This window comes from Falco rusticolus, chromosome 3 (genome assembly GCF_015220075.1).
Source record: "Falco rusticolus isolate bFalRus1 chromosome 3, bFalRus1.pri, whole genome shotgun sequence".
NCBI classification, from domain to species: Eukaryota; Metazoa; Chordata; class Aves; order Falconiformes; family Falconidae; genus Falco; species Falco rusticolus.
Window position 1 is genome coordinate 111300191 of NC_051189.1, and position 18797 is coordinate 111318987.

Genomic DNA, 18797 nt, shown 5'->3' on the forward strand with positions numbered 1-18797 from the left:
TCAATCTGGTGGACAGTAATATTAATTTAAGCAGTAACCTCAACTCTCCAATCACTTCGTGAACAGAGGACTTCTTCACCTTGGTGAAAATATCCTGTTCATTTCCCTCTCCATATAAGCCCACTGGAAGTGGGGGTATGATACAACTGGCCTTTACAAGGAGCACTCTTCTGTGAGCTGAAGCTAACACCGTAAATGTAGGAGGAAACGTTCGAACTCCGTATTGTCCTCATCCTGATGCTAAGCTCTGGTTTTGCAGTGAATAAACTGTTTTGGTTAGAGGAATGATTCTTTTACCCAATGGCACAGCCACAAGGGTTTCAGCAGCATTCAGTTGCTTAAGACAACTGTCTTTTGTCCCTGTAAATTAATTAAACGAGAGCCTGTAATTCCAGAATAACTCTGTCCAGCCCATAGCCACTTGAACATTTGACTCAAAATGAACTTTTACAGAGAAAGAGAGGGACTGTAAGTAACTTGGAGTGAAATCATGGCTTTCCTCAGCATCCACAGGCAGATTCAACTGCCTTCCTCCAAGCTCCGTCACTTCAGACAGCTCATTTGGTGTTTGCAGTCACACAAGGAAGCAGCCCTGCTACTGTACATCCCATAACTCACACCACAATCCCTAACATATAGCTAGCTAGTCCACCCATTTCTCTTTGGCCCAGACAGCAATGGCTAGGCAGTGCATCCCAAGGGGAAGTGGCTGAGTGCAAAGCTCAGGGTGACAATCCTCGGTGACAAATCTATTCCAACCCACAGTATTACCTCTAGCCACCTCAATGTCACCACAAGGGCGCATGGAGCAATGCAGCCCCTGGGGACTCTGTAGATGAAGGCACAGGGCCTGATACCCCTGTGCTGAGGCTTTGTAGCAAGTGACTAGTGGGAAAGGCAGGACCATGGGGTGCCTAATGTGACAGGGGAGGTGTGAATGCGGTGCTGACAGTGGAGTTTATCTCAAGCATGAACACAGGCTCCAGCCCTGTAGGCTGAGCACCTTATCACAGCTTTAGAAGTGTTAGTTTTTGAAACGCTACTCGCCCATCTCGCTGTGCTGACAAGCAACAGCTAAAATATTCTGCCCCTCCGGCCCATGGCCACACCACCTTCCACCACAAAAGGATGTAGCTATTTCCAGAAGCTTGACGAACACAGTCAGTATTTTCTGGGAAAACAAAGAAGTGTTGTCAAATCAAGAACAGTGGGTGATAAAGAGTCACCATAGCTACACTGAGTTATTAAGAAAGAGCAGCTTAGCTAAGCTCTGGATGAGACTGCATTCCTCCCACTGCGGCTCACCCACCCGAGGCAGCAAGGAGCGCTCTTTCTGTTCACACATAGCTTAATGTGCATCCACTGCAGGCTTCCAGGATGATGTCCCTGGCACAACCAACTGCTTGCAGTGCTGTGACATGAAGGATTTGCTTTCTAATCCTAGTGAGCAAGCGTAGGCACACACCAGTATCCAGTTGTGCCTGAGCTGATGAAAAGCATTGATGAAGAGGACTGTAAGTGTTAGCAGGAGGAAGAATAATATACACATGAATTCTCTGCCAAACAAAAATTGGGATAGTTTACCTCCCTGTTCTCAAAAAGCAGGGATCAACCTACACACCTTTCTAGTTAAGGGAAGTCCATGGGTCTGAGATGTGTCAAAACTAAAGGACAATTGGGATCTTGCTCTGGGAATACAAAATCGAGGTTATGCACAATGCCACTCTCTCACAGGCTGAAGAAAATCTAGAGTGTTGAGCAGAGGACAGGTTTTATGTAATGACTACATTTTTAGTTAGTCAAGTTATTCTTAGGTTCATCACTGGTCCATTAGGGGAGGGAGAGGGGAAGTAAACAACCATGGCAACTTCTAGGACAGGTGCCATTTCATTCCTGTAGCTGTTTAGCCATTTCTAGAAATGGTTTCTCCTTCTGCACGCTCTATACTGACAAATGGCAAGCAGCAATAAATAGCACAATGGGATAGTGTGACCTCTTGCCCCTTTATTTGGCTTCTTGGCTAGCAAACCTTCTAGATCAATGGGTACTGGTTGACACTGCTCTGAGCTATTCCAGAATGAGCTAGGTTGCAAAGAAAAAACCTGGCAAATGTTATCCCAGACAAAATGCTTAAGAAATGTCCTCCCCACTCCCATCTCTTTTTACAGAAACTCACATTCTGCAAAATCTGCTATAAGAATCCAAATCAACACATCTAGTAGTGGATCTAAACTTAGCCACCCACCAGAACATCTGACACTGGTGCTGTACAAACTGGTAAATATCATGCAGATGCATTCACATATCACACACATACCATGTGCCTTCCCAAGACATAACCACTCATACACACTTACATGGCTACTAGAGCCTAATGCTTGCAAAAGACCCACTCAGACCCTTCTCGTACCATACCTACCATGTTCTTGAATCAAAAATTGAAGTGGACATTTCAAAACCTCCCACAGTGTCTGATCTGTTTTCTTTTTCTTTACACCAGACCTTGTTCTAACCGAACTTGGAGGCACATTCTCTATTGACCAGAAGAGGTCACCACACACCTCGCGAACGCCAAAGGCAGCCAGCCCAAAGCTAAGTGGAATCTCACAGGGATGACCTTCTAATTTTGCTCGGGAAATCTCTCTCAGCTCAAAACAATTGGGAATATTTAATCTCCATGCTGCCCAGGAACGGTGTTTCTTCCTCCTGTCAGAGGTTACGAACTGCAGACTAATGCAGCAGCCTTTCTGCTTTCAGCTGTTAATTAGCTGTAAGCTTTGCTATGCAATTTTGTGAACTGAGGCCTGACCTAGCCCCCACTGAAAGCCCAATCTTTCTAGAGTAAGGCAGTAACGTGTAGACTAATTGGACCTCTGTTCAAATACCAAAGGTATCTAATACAACACAGAGAATGAGACTGATTCTGAACAGTTAGGTGCAAGATCAGCCTAAGAATTTCTGAGGACCAGCTTAAAGTTTGGGGGGAAGCAAAAGTAGCTGCCACAGTACTAAAAAGACCTACACGTTACAAGACGATGCACAGCTAATCCATGTTTTCAGTTGCAGTGTGAATACCTACAACTTGTTTTGGAAAGGTGAGAATATCTACACAGGCAACTGGGCAGCAAGATGCTGTTCATATTGCTAGAGATGAAGCTTAGCCAAAAATATAGTTCCAGGTGAGGATGGAACAGGAGTACTTTTTTAAGCCTCTGCCTCTCACCAGGCACTGACCAGGAGTCTTGTCCCATTGCTCCTAACACCTCAGCTTGTTTCCTATTTGTTTCAGGATCTGTTTTACTAGAGTCTCTGAAAATCCTCAGGTTTCTTTCAGCTGCTCCTACAATGTTTGCCTAGCCTTCGCTTCCCGCTTGCTTCTCACATTTGTCTAATACAAAACCCCTCCTGTCTTCCCATCATCCTGTCGTGATTCATCTGAGAATCTTCTCCAGCACTACAGCCTGTAAAAGCCATCTGTGTTTTTCATACCAGCTCTCCAGCAGTTTTCACATTTCATCTGCTTTACACTGCTCTATAACTATTATTTAAATCTATAAGTTGATCTATTCCCTCTCCACTTTTTCCTTTGAGAGAGAAGGATACTATTTGCTGAACAGTGCTGAACCATAGGCAGTGGGACTCTGCTTAAAGTCCCTTGGGAAAGGCAGCTTGCCTACAGATGTCACAAGAATTTACAGCAGAATAATTATAAACATCAGCAAGACTAGCACAGAGCAAAGTCAGGGATCTTTAGCATCACACCACACAGCAGGACCACTGGAATCTAAAAATGCCCTCGTGCTTGAAGAAAAAGCTCTGTGTGGAGACTAATCATTGAAAGGGGGCCAGGAACACCCACCAACAGATCACTGAATGTTGCACTTCTCTCCCTAACGCCATCCAAGTGCCAGCACCGGGGGAATAACAAGAGAAGTCAGACTGATCATGGCTGCTACAGGCCAGATACAGAAGTCCCATGCAGCTTCTTTGTTTCTACCTCTGCTGCAGCAGAGGTCAGAATTGGGTCCAACACCTCTCCCAGCAGGCAGCAGTGTGCCGCAGAGTACACCAAAACAGCTGTTTGACTAGCACTGAGCACAATCTCCAGCTACTTCATCCCCTCCCTTACTGCTGCTTCCCTTGGGGGGCTTCATTAGCGTCAGCAGAATGTAATAAATGTGCCTCACAAACCTAGTATCAAGATGTTGCCATCAAAATCCAACGCCCCAGAACCACATATGACCTGCTACTAAATGCCAGGCTGCTGCCCTCCTTGTCCTCAGGTGACCTAGACCCCTTCTCATCCCAAAGGGCTACAGAGGAAAATATTCCCCCTTCATGCCTGTCAAAAAGATCAGTGAGCATCAGCAAGGGAAGAACAGATCAGGCAAAGGCAAAATGCATCCTTGGGGACCCCAGAGAAGAGTGGTGACAGCACTGAATCTATCCTCTTACCGGCCTTCACAGTCCCACAGAAGGTGCTGTTGGGCAGGAAGAGGAGGGAGGAAACCCTCTCTGTGGGATGACCAGCCCACAAGGGAAGCTCCTTCGGGTTTGGTCCATTCCCCACAGATGGCAGTTCCTCCCAGTACACAATCCCAGCCATCCCTAAGGCAGGGACCAAATTCTCCTCTGGATGGGACTGGTGCAGATCCAGCGGATACATGCCAGCTTTACACCAGGTAAGTGAGCTCAACAGTCTCTGTGCCAGTGCCCTTCCCTGCAGGGAGCACTGCTGCTGCAGATCCCCCCGAAACCCCTCCTGCAAGCGCCCTGCTGTCAGCACATAACCTAAAGTGAAGGCAATAAAGTGTCAGAAGAGCAAGCAGAGCACCTGCAGCCGGGCCACCCCCAGCCAAGCCTGGGCTCCTGCTGACGCTGTGCACTGAACCCTGCCTCAGCTAGCCACTAGACCTCTCAGGAGAGGGCAAGGGAGGGGGACAACCAGGCAAATGCTTGGACACCACCACTAAATGTTAATGTCTCATAATGAGGGGCCCCCGATGGAGCTTCTGTCAAGGACTTGGTGATCCCACTTTGACAGAAGCGCTACAGACACGTCACTGCCCTTTCAGCCAGCTGCCATGAGCCAGGAAATGCTGGCCTGAGCAACTGGGAAGGAACAGGAGGCTGAAAGGGGTCACTGATAATGGATTTTTGGTTTCTCCTTCACTAGGGAGGGTAATGAGTTACTGCGGCAGTGCTCTAATGGTACCTATCTAAGCATGCCGCATGCTACCAACTTCAGAGCTCGGTTTCCTCACAGCACCTGTAGGGATGAGACAGACATATCCCCAAAGGAATAGTATGCCCTAACCCTAGTCTTTTAATACAATCTCTGCTGGGACAGGAGAAATATCTCAGTAAGCTAGGAAACAATTTACTGCTGGAGACGAGCAGCACATGCCAACCTGCCTTCTTGATACTTCCTTCCACACTCATACGGAGGATCTGCCATACAAAGGAACATGTAAACCACTTCAGAAATGGGCACGAAGCCACCTCCTGTCTCCCAACTATTTTCTACTGTGTTCAGGAGTTCCTCCCTTCTTACAGACTGAAGTTTGTTGTTGAAGTCTATCTTAACCGCACCACCCCAACGGCAATTATTTTAGAAGTTGCTGTGAATATTCAGACACGGTGCCAATGCTACTCTGAGCCCTGAGGAGATCCAGAATGTAAAGCAGAGACTTTTGCAGGATGGCTTTCTGTTTCTAACTACTTCTTTCCACCGCACTAAATCTGATTTGAACCTAGCTGTTGACTATATGGACTGAAGCTGTCCTTATTGTCTAGGTTATGCAGCGTTCTGTGAAACACACTTAGATTGAAGTGTCATTGTTTTGGGAGATGGAACATCCTCTTGTTCTGCCTATGGACAGCATCCAGCTGCAATGCAATAGGATGAGAGACAATGACACAAGTTGCAACAGGGAAAATTCCAACTAGATATTAGGAAATCACTGTTTCTTGAAGATTTTCAAAACTCAGCTTGACAAGGCACCAAGCAATTTGATCTAAGCTGGCTCTGGTTTTGGCATGAGATTGTACCATAGATCTCCAGAAGTCCTTTCCAACCTTAATTCTGATTTTACCAACATAGCCATAGATGAGGACTGTGCTAGTGTATGTATTTCTAACAGTTACCAGAGAGCCAATTCATAAGTCCCCTGAAACAAGTTCAGAGATCTTGAGGTCAAGAAGATTTATTATCCATGGATATGCAGACTTGTGACAAGCAAATCAAACTAACAAAACCACCCTAGGCTTTTTCAGAGGAGATGAGACACACTTGAAACTGCCCTGGCCTCCTCTTACTGTCTTGTTACACTGCAAAGTACACACCTCAAACCTCTGAAATGATGATTTCATTTTCTATTAAGATTCAGATCAAATGTGGTTTTAATCAACATCAATGACAAAAAATCGCAACAATGTAATGACATCAGATCTCTCTTTATGTCAGAGGGACATTTATAAGCTCTTGCCTTAGAATACCTGTTTCTAGAGACACATAATGCCTTAAACAGATCTCCAATTAAAAAAATGCTGAAAACATTAAACCTGCTGGCAAATCACAGAATTATTTTTTCCAAGCTTCAATACCAACAAGACTCTTAACCTCAGAGATCAGATGAGGAGTGCCAGATGGTCCTTCATTTCCTCTATACAGATCCAGCTTAACAGCCTTTAACTTTCTGCATCACATGTGCAAAAATGCAGTGAAAGATCAAGGATGTATTACTGCATGATCAAGAACATTTCCACTTTTCAGGGGGTGCAGATTTTGAGCCCCTACAACACACGCAAGTTAACAGATTTTATTGCTGCTCTTCCCCACTGCCCCCAAAATGGGAAAAGAGTAATTCCTTGGTATGGAACCTAGTAAAATACTCATTAGAACAGCTGAGGGGGTTGGAGAATCAGTTATCTATATACATCTTCATCAAGGCACCCACACACCTCCCCAGGTGCTTTTACAGTACAGCGAGGTCTGGCCAATAGCAGTGATTTAAATACCCTCAAGACCTTGGCTAAGAATTGATTCAGTTTCTTCTGCTCCCCCTAACATTTCATGGAATTAATTTGGTTTGAAGCTGGTGCTTTAATTCATTAAAAAACCCTGCAAACAAAAAACCCCACCAAACCCAACCACCAAACACACATTCTAATCATGCAGGTTCTTAATGTTCCTGTAACTACACATGTGGTAAGAAAGATGTTGGAGCTATGCTTCCTTTCAGACTAATTTCAGATTTAATAGCGATTGTGTATGATATACTGAGAAAGAACACACAGAGGAAATGTTTTAACTTGGATCCCAGGGGAAAAGAGGAATTTCTGCCTCAGCTTAAGCTATGTAGAAGCTTTCTATGCACATCAGCTTGGTTTCAGCCACATTCCCTGTAACTCGGGCCAGTAACTAATGCAACTTACTTGTCATGTATTTAGGACTTGGATTTCCCTTCTCCAAATCACACTTTTTCAACTCATAGGTTACTAATGCCATATTATTACGTTAGGTAAAAATACTTAGTTCTTACATTGTTTTCCTCTGGATAGAAAGGAAACGTTTAGCAGTCAACCCAAGGAACACTGAGCTAAGCAAACTGACGTACATAAGAGGCACCAAGACAGCAGGCTGCAGAGACCTTCAGATTCACAGCAACAAAATGATGCTGCATTGCTGAAGTGTAAAACCTCCTTTTATTCGCCATCAGAAAAGAGAACTATTTCCTCCCTCCTCCTCCTGGGAGGATGAAAACAGATCAGAACCTCAAACCAATCCTTGCACTGGCAGGAATTCAAAAGGTGGACTTGGGAGGGGTTGGAGGAAGATAAAAAGGCTGGTAGCTGGAGACACAGAGCAACACTGAACTGGGGAGACTCAAGTGAAGGAGGAATCAGAGACACCAAAAAATGAAGATCAACCTGAAACTTCTTTTTTGCCCTGGATTCCTTCTACTGCTTATGGTCAGTCAAAGCCAGGCAAGGGCCAAGCCCATTTCCAGCTTACAGGTAAGTGACTGGCTGCTCCATAGAACTGAAAGACGCTGATGCTTCTTTAGGACTCAGACACTTAAGATTAACTCCATTTCTTCTAACCCAGCTAAAGCAGTAGGAGACACTCAAAGAGATCATGACAGCAGGAACCCTCAGGTGGGCAGACACAGAGTTATTAAACTGAGGGAAACTAAAGTAATCGATTACTGAATTTAAATCTCTGGTCACACATGGCAATTCAAAGGAAAATGTTTTTTCCTGTGAGGTCAATTTGAGGATTGCAGATTTAGGGTCATCCTGGGACTGAATGCAGCAATAAACTTCAGGAGTAAAAGGAATTTTTTCTGGAAGGACTCTGATCTAAAGTCTTAGAGCAGTCACGTGCATACTCTTCCCTGAAGCCCCTGGTTTAAGCTGAAAAAGGAATGAATGGGTTGTACTTGCATGATCGGCTATTCAGCTCAATAGCGCAGCAATGCAGTCCTTGCTTGCAAGTCCCAGAGGTAGAACATGAGAAGAAGTGTGTGTATGTGTGTGAGTGTGTGTATGTGCATGCATTTGTGTGCACACGAATTCCAGCACGCATCAGGAAAACACATTTCAGCTACCTAACTAGGGATTTGGTATTTCCAAATATGAACTAACCTCCCAATCTGTAAAGAAATATATAATCCTTCTAGCACCAATTCCAGCCTGTCTTGTCAATGTATTGCTTCTCTTATTACTCCAAGGTATAAACAATATTTTCCTTGTTCCTTATTCACGCTTGACCAAGCCTCTTTCATGGTCTTTCACAATTTATCTTGTACACCAGATCCCCATCTCCAGGAAATACTTAAGTGGCAGTTTGTCAGCTCAGAACTACAGAATACAGTGACAGCATAGAGCCTTAGAACATTTTGAGAGAGCACACAGTGTTAGCTCAAAGCACCCTGGTAAGCGAGAAGAAACTAAAGATAACCATCATCAGCTTCAGAAATCACTTTGGTACTTTCAGCTTTTGAAAAACGTTCAAAATAAGTTTCTCCAAACTTAGCACTAAGCATGGCTTATACAAAAATACTGACAGAGTTATCAGAATCCCTCCTTTTTCTCCTCTCCTCCCTCTCCACCACCTACCTTTTCCTTCTTTCAGCGTATGTCTGGACTGTTAGATGAGGACCTGGAGCATCCACTGGTCTCAGAAGACAGAGACCATGAGCAAGACAACATAATCCCAAGAGGTGCCTTTGATCAGCAAGACACTGAATCCCAGTGGACCCGAAACACCAGGGACCAGCCTGAGGGCATGTCCATGGGTGATAGTGCTGTCCAGAGGTTCTTCAGTGACCTCCAAAATTCACCCCGTAAATACCAAGGCCTCTCCAGGGGCTGTTTTGGTGTCAAGCTGGACAGAATTGGGTCACTGAGTGGACTGGGATGCTAACTGCTGACTATGGTAAGAGAAAGCCAGAGGCAGGTGGTCTGTGTGTTTGTCTATAACTTGCACAAATATGCAGAAGAGCAGATTTAATTCAGCTTTAAGGAAACGGTGCCTTAAAGTAACTTTCACCCTCTTATCGCAAACACAGTTTACTATTTTTACCCTCCTCAGAATTCACTGTCATCAGATATATACTTAAAACCTGTGAATGCCACATCTCTGCTTTACCTGCTTTCACTCCTTTCTCCAAGTCAGCTGTATGCATTTCATTCTGTCACAGAAGCCAAATCAGAAAGGTTTTCACCAGCTTACAATGTGTCAATACAAAGAAACGCTGAGCAGAACAGTGGAGCTGAACCTGGCCCTAGAACAGCAAGAAATCAGTTAATTTCCATGTGTGAAATCCTGACCACTTCTCTTTCTTTTACTTATTCCTCTGCTTTCTTGACAGGACTGACTGAGGTTTCGAAGGACCTGTTACCTTTCAGGGAGATATTCAGCCCTTACTCACATTGGCTCCACCAACCCATCTACTACACGATGTACTGAGCAAACTGCACCTCACCTCTCCCCCGAATTACTTGGCCAATAGGATATACCATTGCCGTACTACCTATTTGTATCAGAGTAATAACTTGTGAACATCTATCTGAAATCAAATTACAAAAAACATTCACACTGTTTGTGTACTACATGTATAAATAAACAAGTCTCATTAAGTCACAGATAATAAACTGCTTTCCATAATTTGGTGAATTTGCCTCAAGCCGTTGTTGTGATTCTTTCATGTATCATTCCCAAAACTGAAACAGTGCCCCAGTTTGCAGTTATACACAAACCACTAGAATTCAGAAGCATTTCAGAGGGCTACTTTCTGGCCAAAAAGCCCCAAAAAACCATGACACACAAATAAACAAGTCCTCCTTTTTACCAAAAGAACCTTTCTGAAGTTATTACTATCTAAACATCCTTATAACAGGAACAAGACTGACATAGACATCTTCACAAAAAAGTAATCAGAAACCAGGACACAAAGTCGCAAGTCTTTGATCACGACAATTTGAACTAAACGGGTAGCTGTTTCAGCCGACACCAGTAGAAAGCTGTTACGCTGCATTTGGATCTGCCACTGACACAGGAAAACAATTGTTTCTTACTAGTATATCTCATCCAAATAAATGCTACCCTTCTTTGAAGAAAGTTCAAGGGCATCCTCCTCTTCCATAGGCAGATCCAGATATGGCAAGCATTTTTCCAACAAAAAATTCAAGATTACTAAAAAAAAAGTATCTGACCATTCTATTTTTTAAGAAAACCAAGTATTCACTGAATCTAACTATGAACAAATCAGAGAACAACTACTTGGCAAACACCCTGAGCCACAGGAATTCTGTATGAAGGCTGGTTTGCCAAGATCATGCCTGTGCTATCCTGATTTTGATGGGAGCAGAACTCCACAAGCAGCTCCATGAAAATCAGTAAGGGTGCTCACACAAGTGTCTATATAGACGGTCACAAACGAAGGCACAGCTGTTCACTTCCAGCCTTTTGCTTGGAGCGGACAGATGGGCTACACAGTTGTACTCCTCCCGTTTTCTTGCCCACAAGACAGATGTTCCTGGAAGAAAATATTCTGGTAGCGAGCCTATTCCTAACAGGACCCCTGGATGTAAACTGCAACAGAGCACAAACATCTATGCAAAGCAAGTTCATCAGCAACCCTCTAGCCACACGTGCTCTGAATCTCTGGCAGTTCAGCTCTCCCTAAGAAAGCCTGTCTGCACAGAGCAGCTAGAGGTCTAGTTTCTGGGCCTGCTGCAATCGCTTAAACTCTGTGATTTGGTTCTGCTCCTTTTAACCACAATTCCCATAGAACAAAGATGACCCAGGAGCTATTAAGAGCCAAATTAGAAAAACTTTGCTCTTCTCTCATGCTATTTTCAATATATAGTTCCATCCTGATGCCACAGACTGCCTCTAGGAAGGACATCAGTACAAGCTCATAAACATATGTTTCTACACTTAAGAGATGACTATCAGACAGCAGAAAGCACAGAATGACTGGTTAATGGAGATACTCTCCCCTTGCATAAGCTACCAACAGCTTCTCTCTCTATTTTCTTGCAATCTTTTACCCTTCCAATCTCTTGTACATTTAGAAATTACCATTAATTCTACCTGTCTATGGCTATTCCATCCCTCACAATCTTTCTCTCCTCAGACCAGTAGTTACGAGGCTATCAACACAACGCCTGAGCAAAAAAATTCAACAACATATCCTGAAGGCTTCTCTAGTTAACAGTTTTTGTTAAGTCTTCTGCTGTTTAAGTTAACTTTGATAACAAAGTAGCAGCAACAGTGAAAATATCCTAAAGAGACACTCGCTGGCAGGAGTAGTCTCATCACTTACATAGGCAACCCTGCGTACAAGCTCTTGAACAATGGAATAGTCCATATAATGAATTTACTACACTCTGTGTTGCCTTTCCTAAGCAAAGCAACAAGAAAATGAAGGATTTCAGCAAACAGATAAAGAATTAAAGCCGGGAATGAAGGATTAAAGAATAAATCAGCGTTCAGCATAATTCACATATCAGCAGACAAGCTATGCATGTCTTAAAAGAAACACTACAGTCTGATCAGTGTGAACAGCTTTTCTAGATGGAGCCCCATAGACCAGACTAATTCACAGAAAAATTCTCCTGGAAGTCTGGAGTCTTGCTGGGCCATACAGATAACACTCTCCCTTGCTGTAGCTTCCATCATAGAAAGACCTCTGCCCTACAAAAACATGAGCAAAGAGATTTCTGATTCATTATTCTAACTTAACGCACCTTCATACAGTCAGAAAAGGATTTTTCACTTCTTTTCCCTCTATACCACTAACTCATGCTCAGAAGCAGCAGACATCCTTACTTGTGGGAACACGACAAGAAGCACCCAGCTTTCTTACATAGAGTGCCTTGTCAGGCGTGCTAGCCCCAGGGCTGGCCCAGGTGCAACCTCTATGGGTAATCCACACAGCCCACGGACATTATGGTGTCAAACAATGAAGAGCTAGCATCTTGTGGCAGTTGGTGCTAATGGGAAGGTTACAGTCTCCTTCCTGATAATCCTGGGTCTGATAGCTTGCTCCCAGCTCTCAGTAATCCCAGGAACAGGCACATTCTCATAGGCATAAAAGTTTCTGGATAATGCAGTTTCACTGAAACTCCAATGAAGGGCTACTGGAGTTTGTTTCCTGAACATCCTCAGCCTGTTTTCAAACTCAGCTACGCTAAGATAAACTGTGAGTCACTGAAATTATTTGCAGATAAAATAACAGAGGTCAGAGGAGGTTGAAGACTGAGCTGTGAGCACTTGTGAACGGAATCCTACAGAAGATGAATAAGAAACAGCTAAGAACGCCAATTCCACAGAGCCCGAGCCAGTAATGTGCCATCCCATCACCTGGCATTTTGTGTGAATATTTTTAAAGCCACTTTTCAGAAAGCAAGAACAATTTCTTTCACATAAAAGACTCCATAATTAGATCCCTAGGACTGAAGCCAGGTGTGTTTGTACTGCAGGTAATTTGCTGGGTTCTATTAGCATTTAAATCATCAAAGGCAACCTTTGAAGTTAGCATTCCAGTCAGATGGTGGAAGCTCATCTCTAGCTGTGTCATTTCCATCTCCACTAAACAGCAGTGCATGAATTTACAGATTGGGATTACAGAAGTTGCTGAGGAGAAAAGCCTGCAATAAAACCACTCCTAAACAGAAAGAAACATACAGATATCTTTCTCAAATGTGTCTGCTTTAAGGGTACCTGTTTATAAGTGATGTTAGGCAGCAATCAAGATTTGGTCTGATCCAAGACTCAAGATTGCTCTGCCTAGTTTATTATTAGAGGGCTAAATTGTATTATTTCCCTTGGTCATCACACAGATCCCATACACTTTTACTGCTTTATCCCTTTCCATTCCTGTCTAGTAAAGGACACAAAACTGAAGATGATGCACATCCTTACCTTAGCTATCTGCTCTCATTCTGTATCAACATAACACTCCCACCTGACACAAGCTTCCTTCGGTCATGTACCATACATTCAAAACATGCACCTCATTTCTCTGCCAGATTCTTCTTTGCTCTGATGCTTTAAACAGAACCACTTGCCAACTGTTAAGACTTCCGAATGCAGAGATTATTGTCCCACAACAGCTGACACTGCTAGTTTGCTTCCATTCTAAGATAAATTATGTCACCTGTAGGTAGATTTGTGGAACAGAAGGACAAGAAAATAGAGAAAGGAGATGTAAAAACATAATGTATATTGCTGCTTGTTCGTACAGCACCTAGCAGTAATAAGTCCACAACAGCTTGGTTCAAAACCCTCTGAACTCAGAGGAAAGGCTTTGTTTGGCTTTGCTGAGCCTTAGGACAATCTCTGAAACAAAGGCCCAAGCAGAAACTGGTACATATCAAGTGAAATCAGAGAGATTTATGAGTGTACTGGCTAAGCAAAAAAGGAGGGCAGAAGGCAGACTCTCAGTGTAACTGCTTTAATATTACCCAGGCAGTGACTGAAAGAACCCTGTCTGCTGCTCTTCCTGCTGGACATCATGGGTTCTGGCACTCAGTCTGTAAGGATCTAACAGGGTCATCTTGACTTGCACCCCAGGATCAGTGGAAATTGAACTCATTTATAGTTGAAATCTGCCACTCACACAGGAGAGATGCTGAAAGTTTTACTGAAAGTTAATAAGAAACTGCTGTAAAGCTCTGAGGCAAAATAAGAGAAAGTTTCATACAAACAGTCTGCCTGTTACAGGTGCCAAATTGGTAATTCAGAGACTTTTATCTCGGGAGTCTAAATCCAAAGAGCTACAAAATCTCTTTCTTGGCACAAGGCCCCTGGGCTTTCTAGAAAGAACATTTGTTCCATCAGAATTTCACACTCCAGCCCAAGCTGTGGGGGCCAGAAAACACCATCATTTATGGGAAAGATGGTGGGATGTCAGGAGCAGGTGGTGACTGATTCACCGCTGTAGCCAACGCGTGGCTGGAGAGCAAGTGAAGTTTATAGCAAAGCGGTCAGCTATGCCATTGCTCAGGGCAGACTTAGGCCACTAAAAGGTTAGTGCCTGTTACCTACGGAGGGAAGGGCTTGCAGACAATGACTGAGGAAGTCAAGAACCATCACATGAACTTGCAAGGAAGATCGCCTAAAGCCAAATCTCAGGACATGGTCTATTCACACAGCACAAAAATATGTGTACTGGGAAAAAAAGGCAGTTGGGAGCTGCTGCAGACAGGACAATTTCCAATTCCCCCCACTTCTCTCTCCCATGGAAGAGAAATGATGCCCTTGGAGGAAATCAGCGCCCTGCTTGGGCCAGCTCAGAGCTCCTGCATGCCTGCAGATGTGAGGCAGAGCAAACAGGCAGAAAGTGCAAGGTCCTTTCACTGCATCAGCTTCTACCTAACAGTGATGGAGAGTGTAGGGGGAGGAAATCACTGGGAAAATGAGTGCTGCCAGGAGGGGAGGGTATGACTCAGGGCAGTTCTCTCTCTCTGGAGGAGTTGCTGCACGCAGGGGACCCCCCTCTCCTGGAGGGTCACCTGTGGGACCAGTTGTAACCAGCTCCCTTATCAAAGCCGGGGGGCAGAGTGCGCACTGCGGCTCCTGCGGGGATCTGGCAGGAGGCAGCTGAGCTCCCTCTGGGCAGAGAGTGGGGATATAAGGAGAGGCATCCATGGGCAAAGCAGCGCCACGGTGCCGAGCCGGGTTAGGACAGGATTAGGACAGGCCTAGGATGCAGCTCCCGGCTCTGTGCTGCGGGGCCTCGCTGCTGCTGCTCGCCCTGCCATGGGCTGGAGCACAGCCGGCCGGCGGCGAGCGCGGTGCGGAGCTGCTGTCCCTGCAGGTACCGGGGCCGGGGCGGGCCGGGGCGCCGGGGCGGCCACCCCCGTCCCGCCGGGGCGAAGCGGGCAGGAGCGGGGCTCGGGTCCCCCCGCCGCGGCCCTCGCCCCTCCCCTCTCCCTCCCTCCCCAGGAGCTGCTGGAGGCGCTGGGGCAGCTCCGGGAGGAGGAGGAAGAGGGGGAACCGGGCTTGGAAGACGAGCCGGTGGCCGGGGCTGAAGACGGCGGCTCGGAGCGGGACGCCCCGGGGGCGGGGAGCAGCCCGCCCGGTGTCCCGCTCCCGGTGCCCAGCCCTCGCCAGCCGGCGGAGGGGCAGAGCCCGTGGAGGAGCCTCCTCTCCTCCCACAGGCGGAGACACTTCTCGGGCTGCTTCGGGACGAGGATGGAGCGGATCGGCGCGCAGACGGCGCTGGGCTGCAGCCAGCACAACGCCCGTAGGTGCCGGGTGAGGGCCGACGGCGCCGGGCAGCGGGGGCGGAGCGGGGCGGCCGGGGCAGCCGCTGCCCCCGGCTGAAGGCTCCAGCGCGGCCCCAGCAGCGCTCTGCCCTTCTCGCCCAGGTTTCTGGAGGAGAGGGAGAAGCTGAGGCCGGGACGGGCTCCCCCGCGGTTCCTGCTCCTCCAGGCCGGTGTCCAGCAGCCAGGCTGCCCGCAGCCCCCGCGGCGGTGGGGTACAGAGCAATAAACTTTTCTACAAAGCCTGCATTGCCTTTTGCGAGTGTTTTTACGGTCACGGCATAGCACACGGACAGGAGATACAGCAATCCCCTCCAGAGCGCTCCTCTCCCTCTGCCCTCAGGGCTCGGTCCCGACCCTGGCCAGAGCGTCCCACCGGGTTGGACAAGCCTTTGCCGGAGGGTCGCAGCATCAGGAAGGATGGTTGTCCTTCCAGGACAACGAGCAGAGAGTGCTGCACTGAAAAGGCACTGCCAGGCACCGATGCCTTGTCTGGGCCCGTGGCAGTGAGCAGGGATGCCTCTCCCGACGGCTTCACTACTGCGAGCTGTGAATCCTCCAGGAGGTGGGCACCGGGCCTGGGGTTAATCACATCCCTGTCCGGGGCCAGCCCGCCGGTCGCAGCGCCGGAGCTGGGCGGCGCGGGGGCCCGGACGGACGGGAAGGCAGCGGATGCCGGGAACCGGAGGCTTCAGCACCCGGGACAGACGCCGGTCGCCCCGCACGCGCAGCGCCGCCCCCCGCCTGCCCAGGGCCCGGGCCCGGCGCGCAGCCCCCCCGGCCCGGCGCAGCCCCCCAGGGCCCAGCGCAGCCCCCCCTCCCCCCCGGCCCGGCGCAGCCCCCCCACCCCCGGCCTCCCCGGCACAGGGAGCCCCGAGGCGGCAGAGGGGCTCACGGCACCGCCTGGCACCCAGCTCCGACGGGGCGCTGCCTGTGCCAGACCTGGGGAGCCCGGCAAAGCAAGGGAGAGTATCACAGAGATAATGTATCACCATCAGCGGGAGAAACAACCCATGTTTGGGATGACCGTAAGCTTCCCCCCCATGGAAAAAGTGAGGCACCACTCAGCCATCAACTGCAGCACGGCCTGTCCTATGATCTCGGTGCTGCATGCCCCGCACCGGACACCATGACATTTTCCTGTTTCCCACACCAACAGCCTTGTCTCCTCATTTCCTTCTTTAACCGAATTGCAAGGCAGAGAAAGAGAGCTTGAGTGGGCTACAGCACAGTCTTGTCGAAGGGTTTAGTCACTGGGAGATGAAAGGAACCCAAATCCAGCCTTTTCCTCAGAACAGGACTACCAAGGCTGCTTAGACTCAGCTACACCCTAGCACTCTCCAGCTGCAAAATGGCAAGAGCAGAATGGATACCACTGGAAGGATGTGCAGCATGTAGTGGCATCAGTTAGGACAGATCTATCAGCAGAAGGAATCCACATGACACTAGCACCTAAGCTTACAGTCCTTAACCTTACACAGCTGAAAACTAAGGACATCTCATGACAGCGCTGGGAAAGGGGCAACATCACCCTCAGCTCCATCCACGTACCATCCCCCTGCTCACAGGGTTCCATGCACAGGGCTGCCAGCAGCACCCGTGGTGCTCTCACTCTCTGCTCTGAGCAACCATACCCATACCGGGGAAATGTGCCAACTTCCAAACTCTAAAACCACTCGCAGTATGCTTTTTATAAGAACCTGCTGCGCTGCTAAGGCTCCCAACAGGGGTTTCACTAGGCAAATGGCCAGTGCCTGGATCTTGACTATTCATTGCTGGGCCATAAAGCCTGAAGTTCTTATTAATCTTGCCAGAGTGATGATATTGAAACCCCACAAGCAAACAAACAAGTAAGCTTTATGGCTTCAACAGTGATGAGCTGAGTTCTGACATTTTTACACTCCATTTGCTCTGGCAGAACTGTGAGATGGATAACAGAGGGCAGAATTTTGCTTTGAAAATACGGTAGCTGCTGTGACTGTCAGCCATTTTATCCCATATACATACTTCCATACATACAACGTGAAATAGTGGACAAAAATCTCCCCATCTTAGAAAAGCATTGCCAAGGCTGAAAGCAGACACCTACACCTCATTTATCTGCTGTAGAATATGGAAGATGGAAAAGGAACAAACCAGTGAAAGAAAGGAGTGTCTCTGGGTCCAGGTTATTGAATGCAATCCTAGAATATTACATTGTTTCACAGGGACAGGTCACTCAAAGCTAAATATTTTACGCCTATGACTGATACCATGTTCCTCAATTTCTTGCAGCTGGGTTTGTGCCCCAGAGGTTGCTTTACAGATGTGCTGAGCTATCAGGCAAAACACAGACCAAATGACAGAGAACATTTTTGCACAGAGACAGCACTAGAGAATACTTAATGGGGGGAGGGGAGGGGGTATGAAAGCAAAGAAACAAAAATTAAAATAATAACAGATCCTAGGTATTTTAAATTGGACACTCAATATTAATGAATAATTCTGAATTATTTTCTCACAGCGTCACAGTTTACAAACTGGTTATGCCCTGACACAAACACACACATACACACACCCAAGAGCAGCATTAAGATAATACTTGTAACTAAGTAGTGAATTATACTGACACTGCAGTATGGAGTGTTAATTAAAAAAAAAAACCAACAAACCTATCAGGATCTTAGTTCTTTCTTATAACACAAAAGAAGGATGTGTTGAGACATACAATAATACAGAAAATGAGTAATGCCTCCATGTACTGAAAAAAGAAAGCATTAGTGAAAAAAAGGGAGTGCTCTTATAATAAAGGGCTTCATCAGAACACATGCAGAGTTGGGCTGACTTCAGGCTATATTAGGAAAAAGTAGCCTTTGAGCTTGACTTCACAACCTTGAGAATGTCCTTTCTAGTATAATTTTGGTAGCTGATCACGTGAACAGCGTGTGCACACATTTGTACACAAACACCATGTTAATTTAAGACGTAAGAAATATTTTATTGTTCTATTCTTATTAAGAAACTGTACTCAGGAG

The 18797-nt window shown here is 46.6% G+C and overlaps 1 protein-coding gene across 1 annotated transcript; it reads left to right on the plus strand.

The window, feature by feature from the left end:
* The first annotated feature begins 15224 nt into the window (after positions 1-15224).
* Positions 15225-15914, plus strand: LOC119144174 (natriuretic peptides A-like). Its single transcript, XM_037379146.1, has 3 exons — positions 15225-15335; positions 15464-15764; positions 15889-15914. The coding sequence occupies exons 1-3, from the start codon at positions 15225-15227 to the stop codon at positions 15912-15914; spliced, it is 438 nt and encodes a 145-aa protein (XP_037235043.1).
* Positions 15915-18797: the final 2883 nt, after the last annotated feature.

Excerpts from the sequence above, each read along its gene's own strand:
- LOC119144174 (XM_037379146.1), top strand. The coding sequence starts at position 15,225 with ATGCAGCTCCCGGCTCTGTGCTGCGGGGCCTCGCTGCTGCTGCTCGCC. Across the intron at positions 15,336-15,463 it reads CGGAGCTGCTGTCCCTGCAG|GAGCTGCTGGAGGCGCTGGG; the intron begins GTACCGGGGCCG and ends CTCCCTCCCCAG. Across the intron at positions 15,765-15,888 it reads CTGCAGCCAGCACAACGCCC|GTTTCTGGAGGAGAGGGAGA; the intron begins GTAGGTGCCGGG and ends CTTCTCGCCCAG.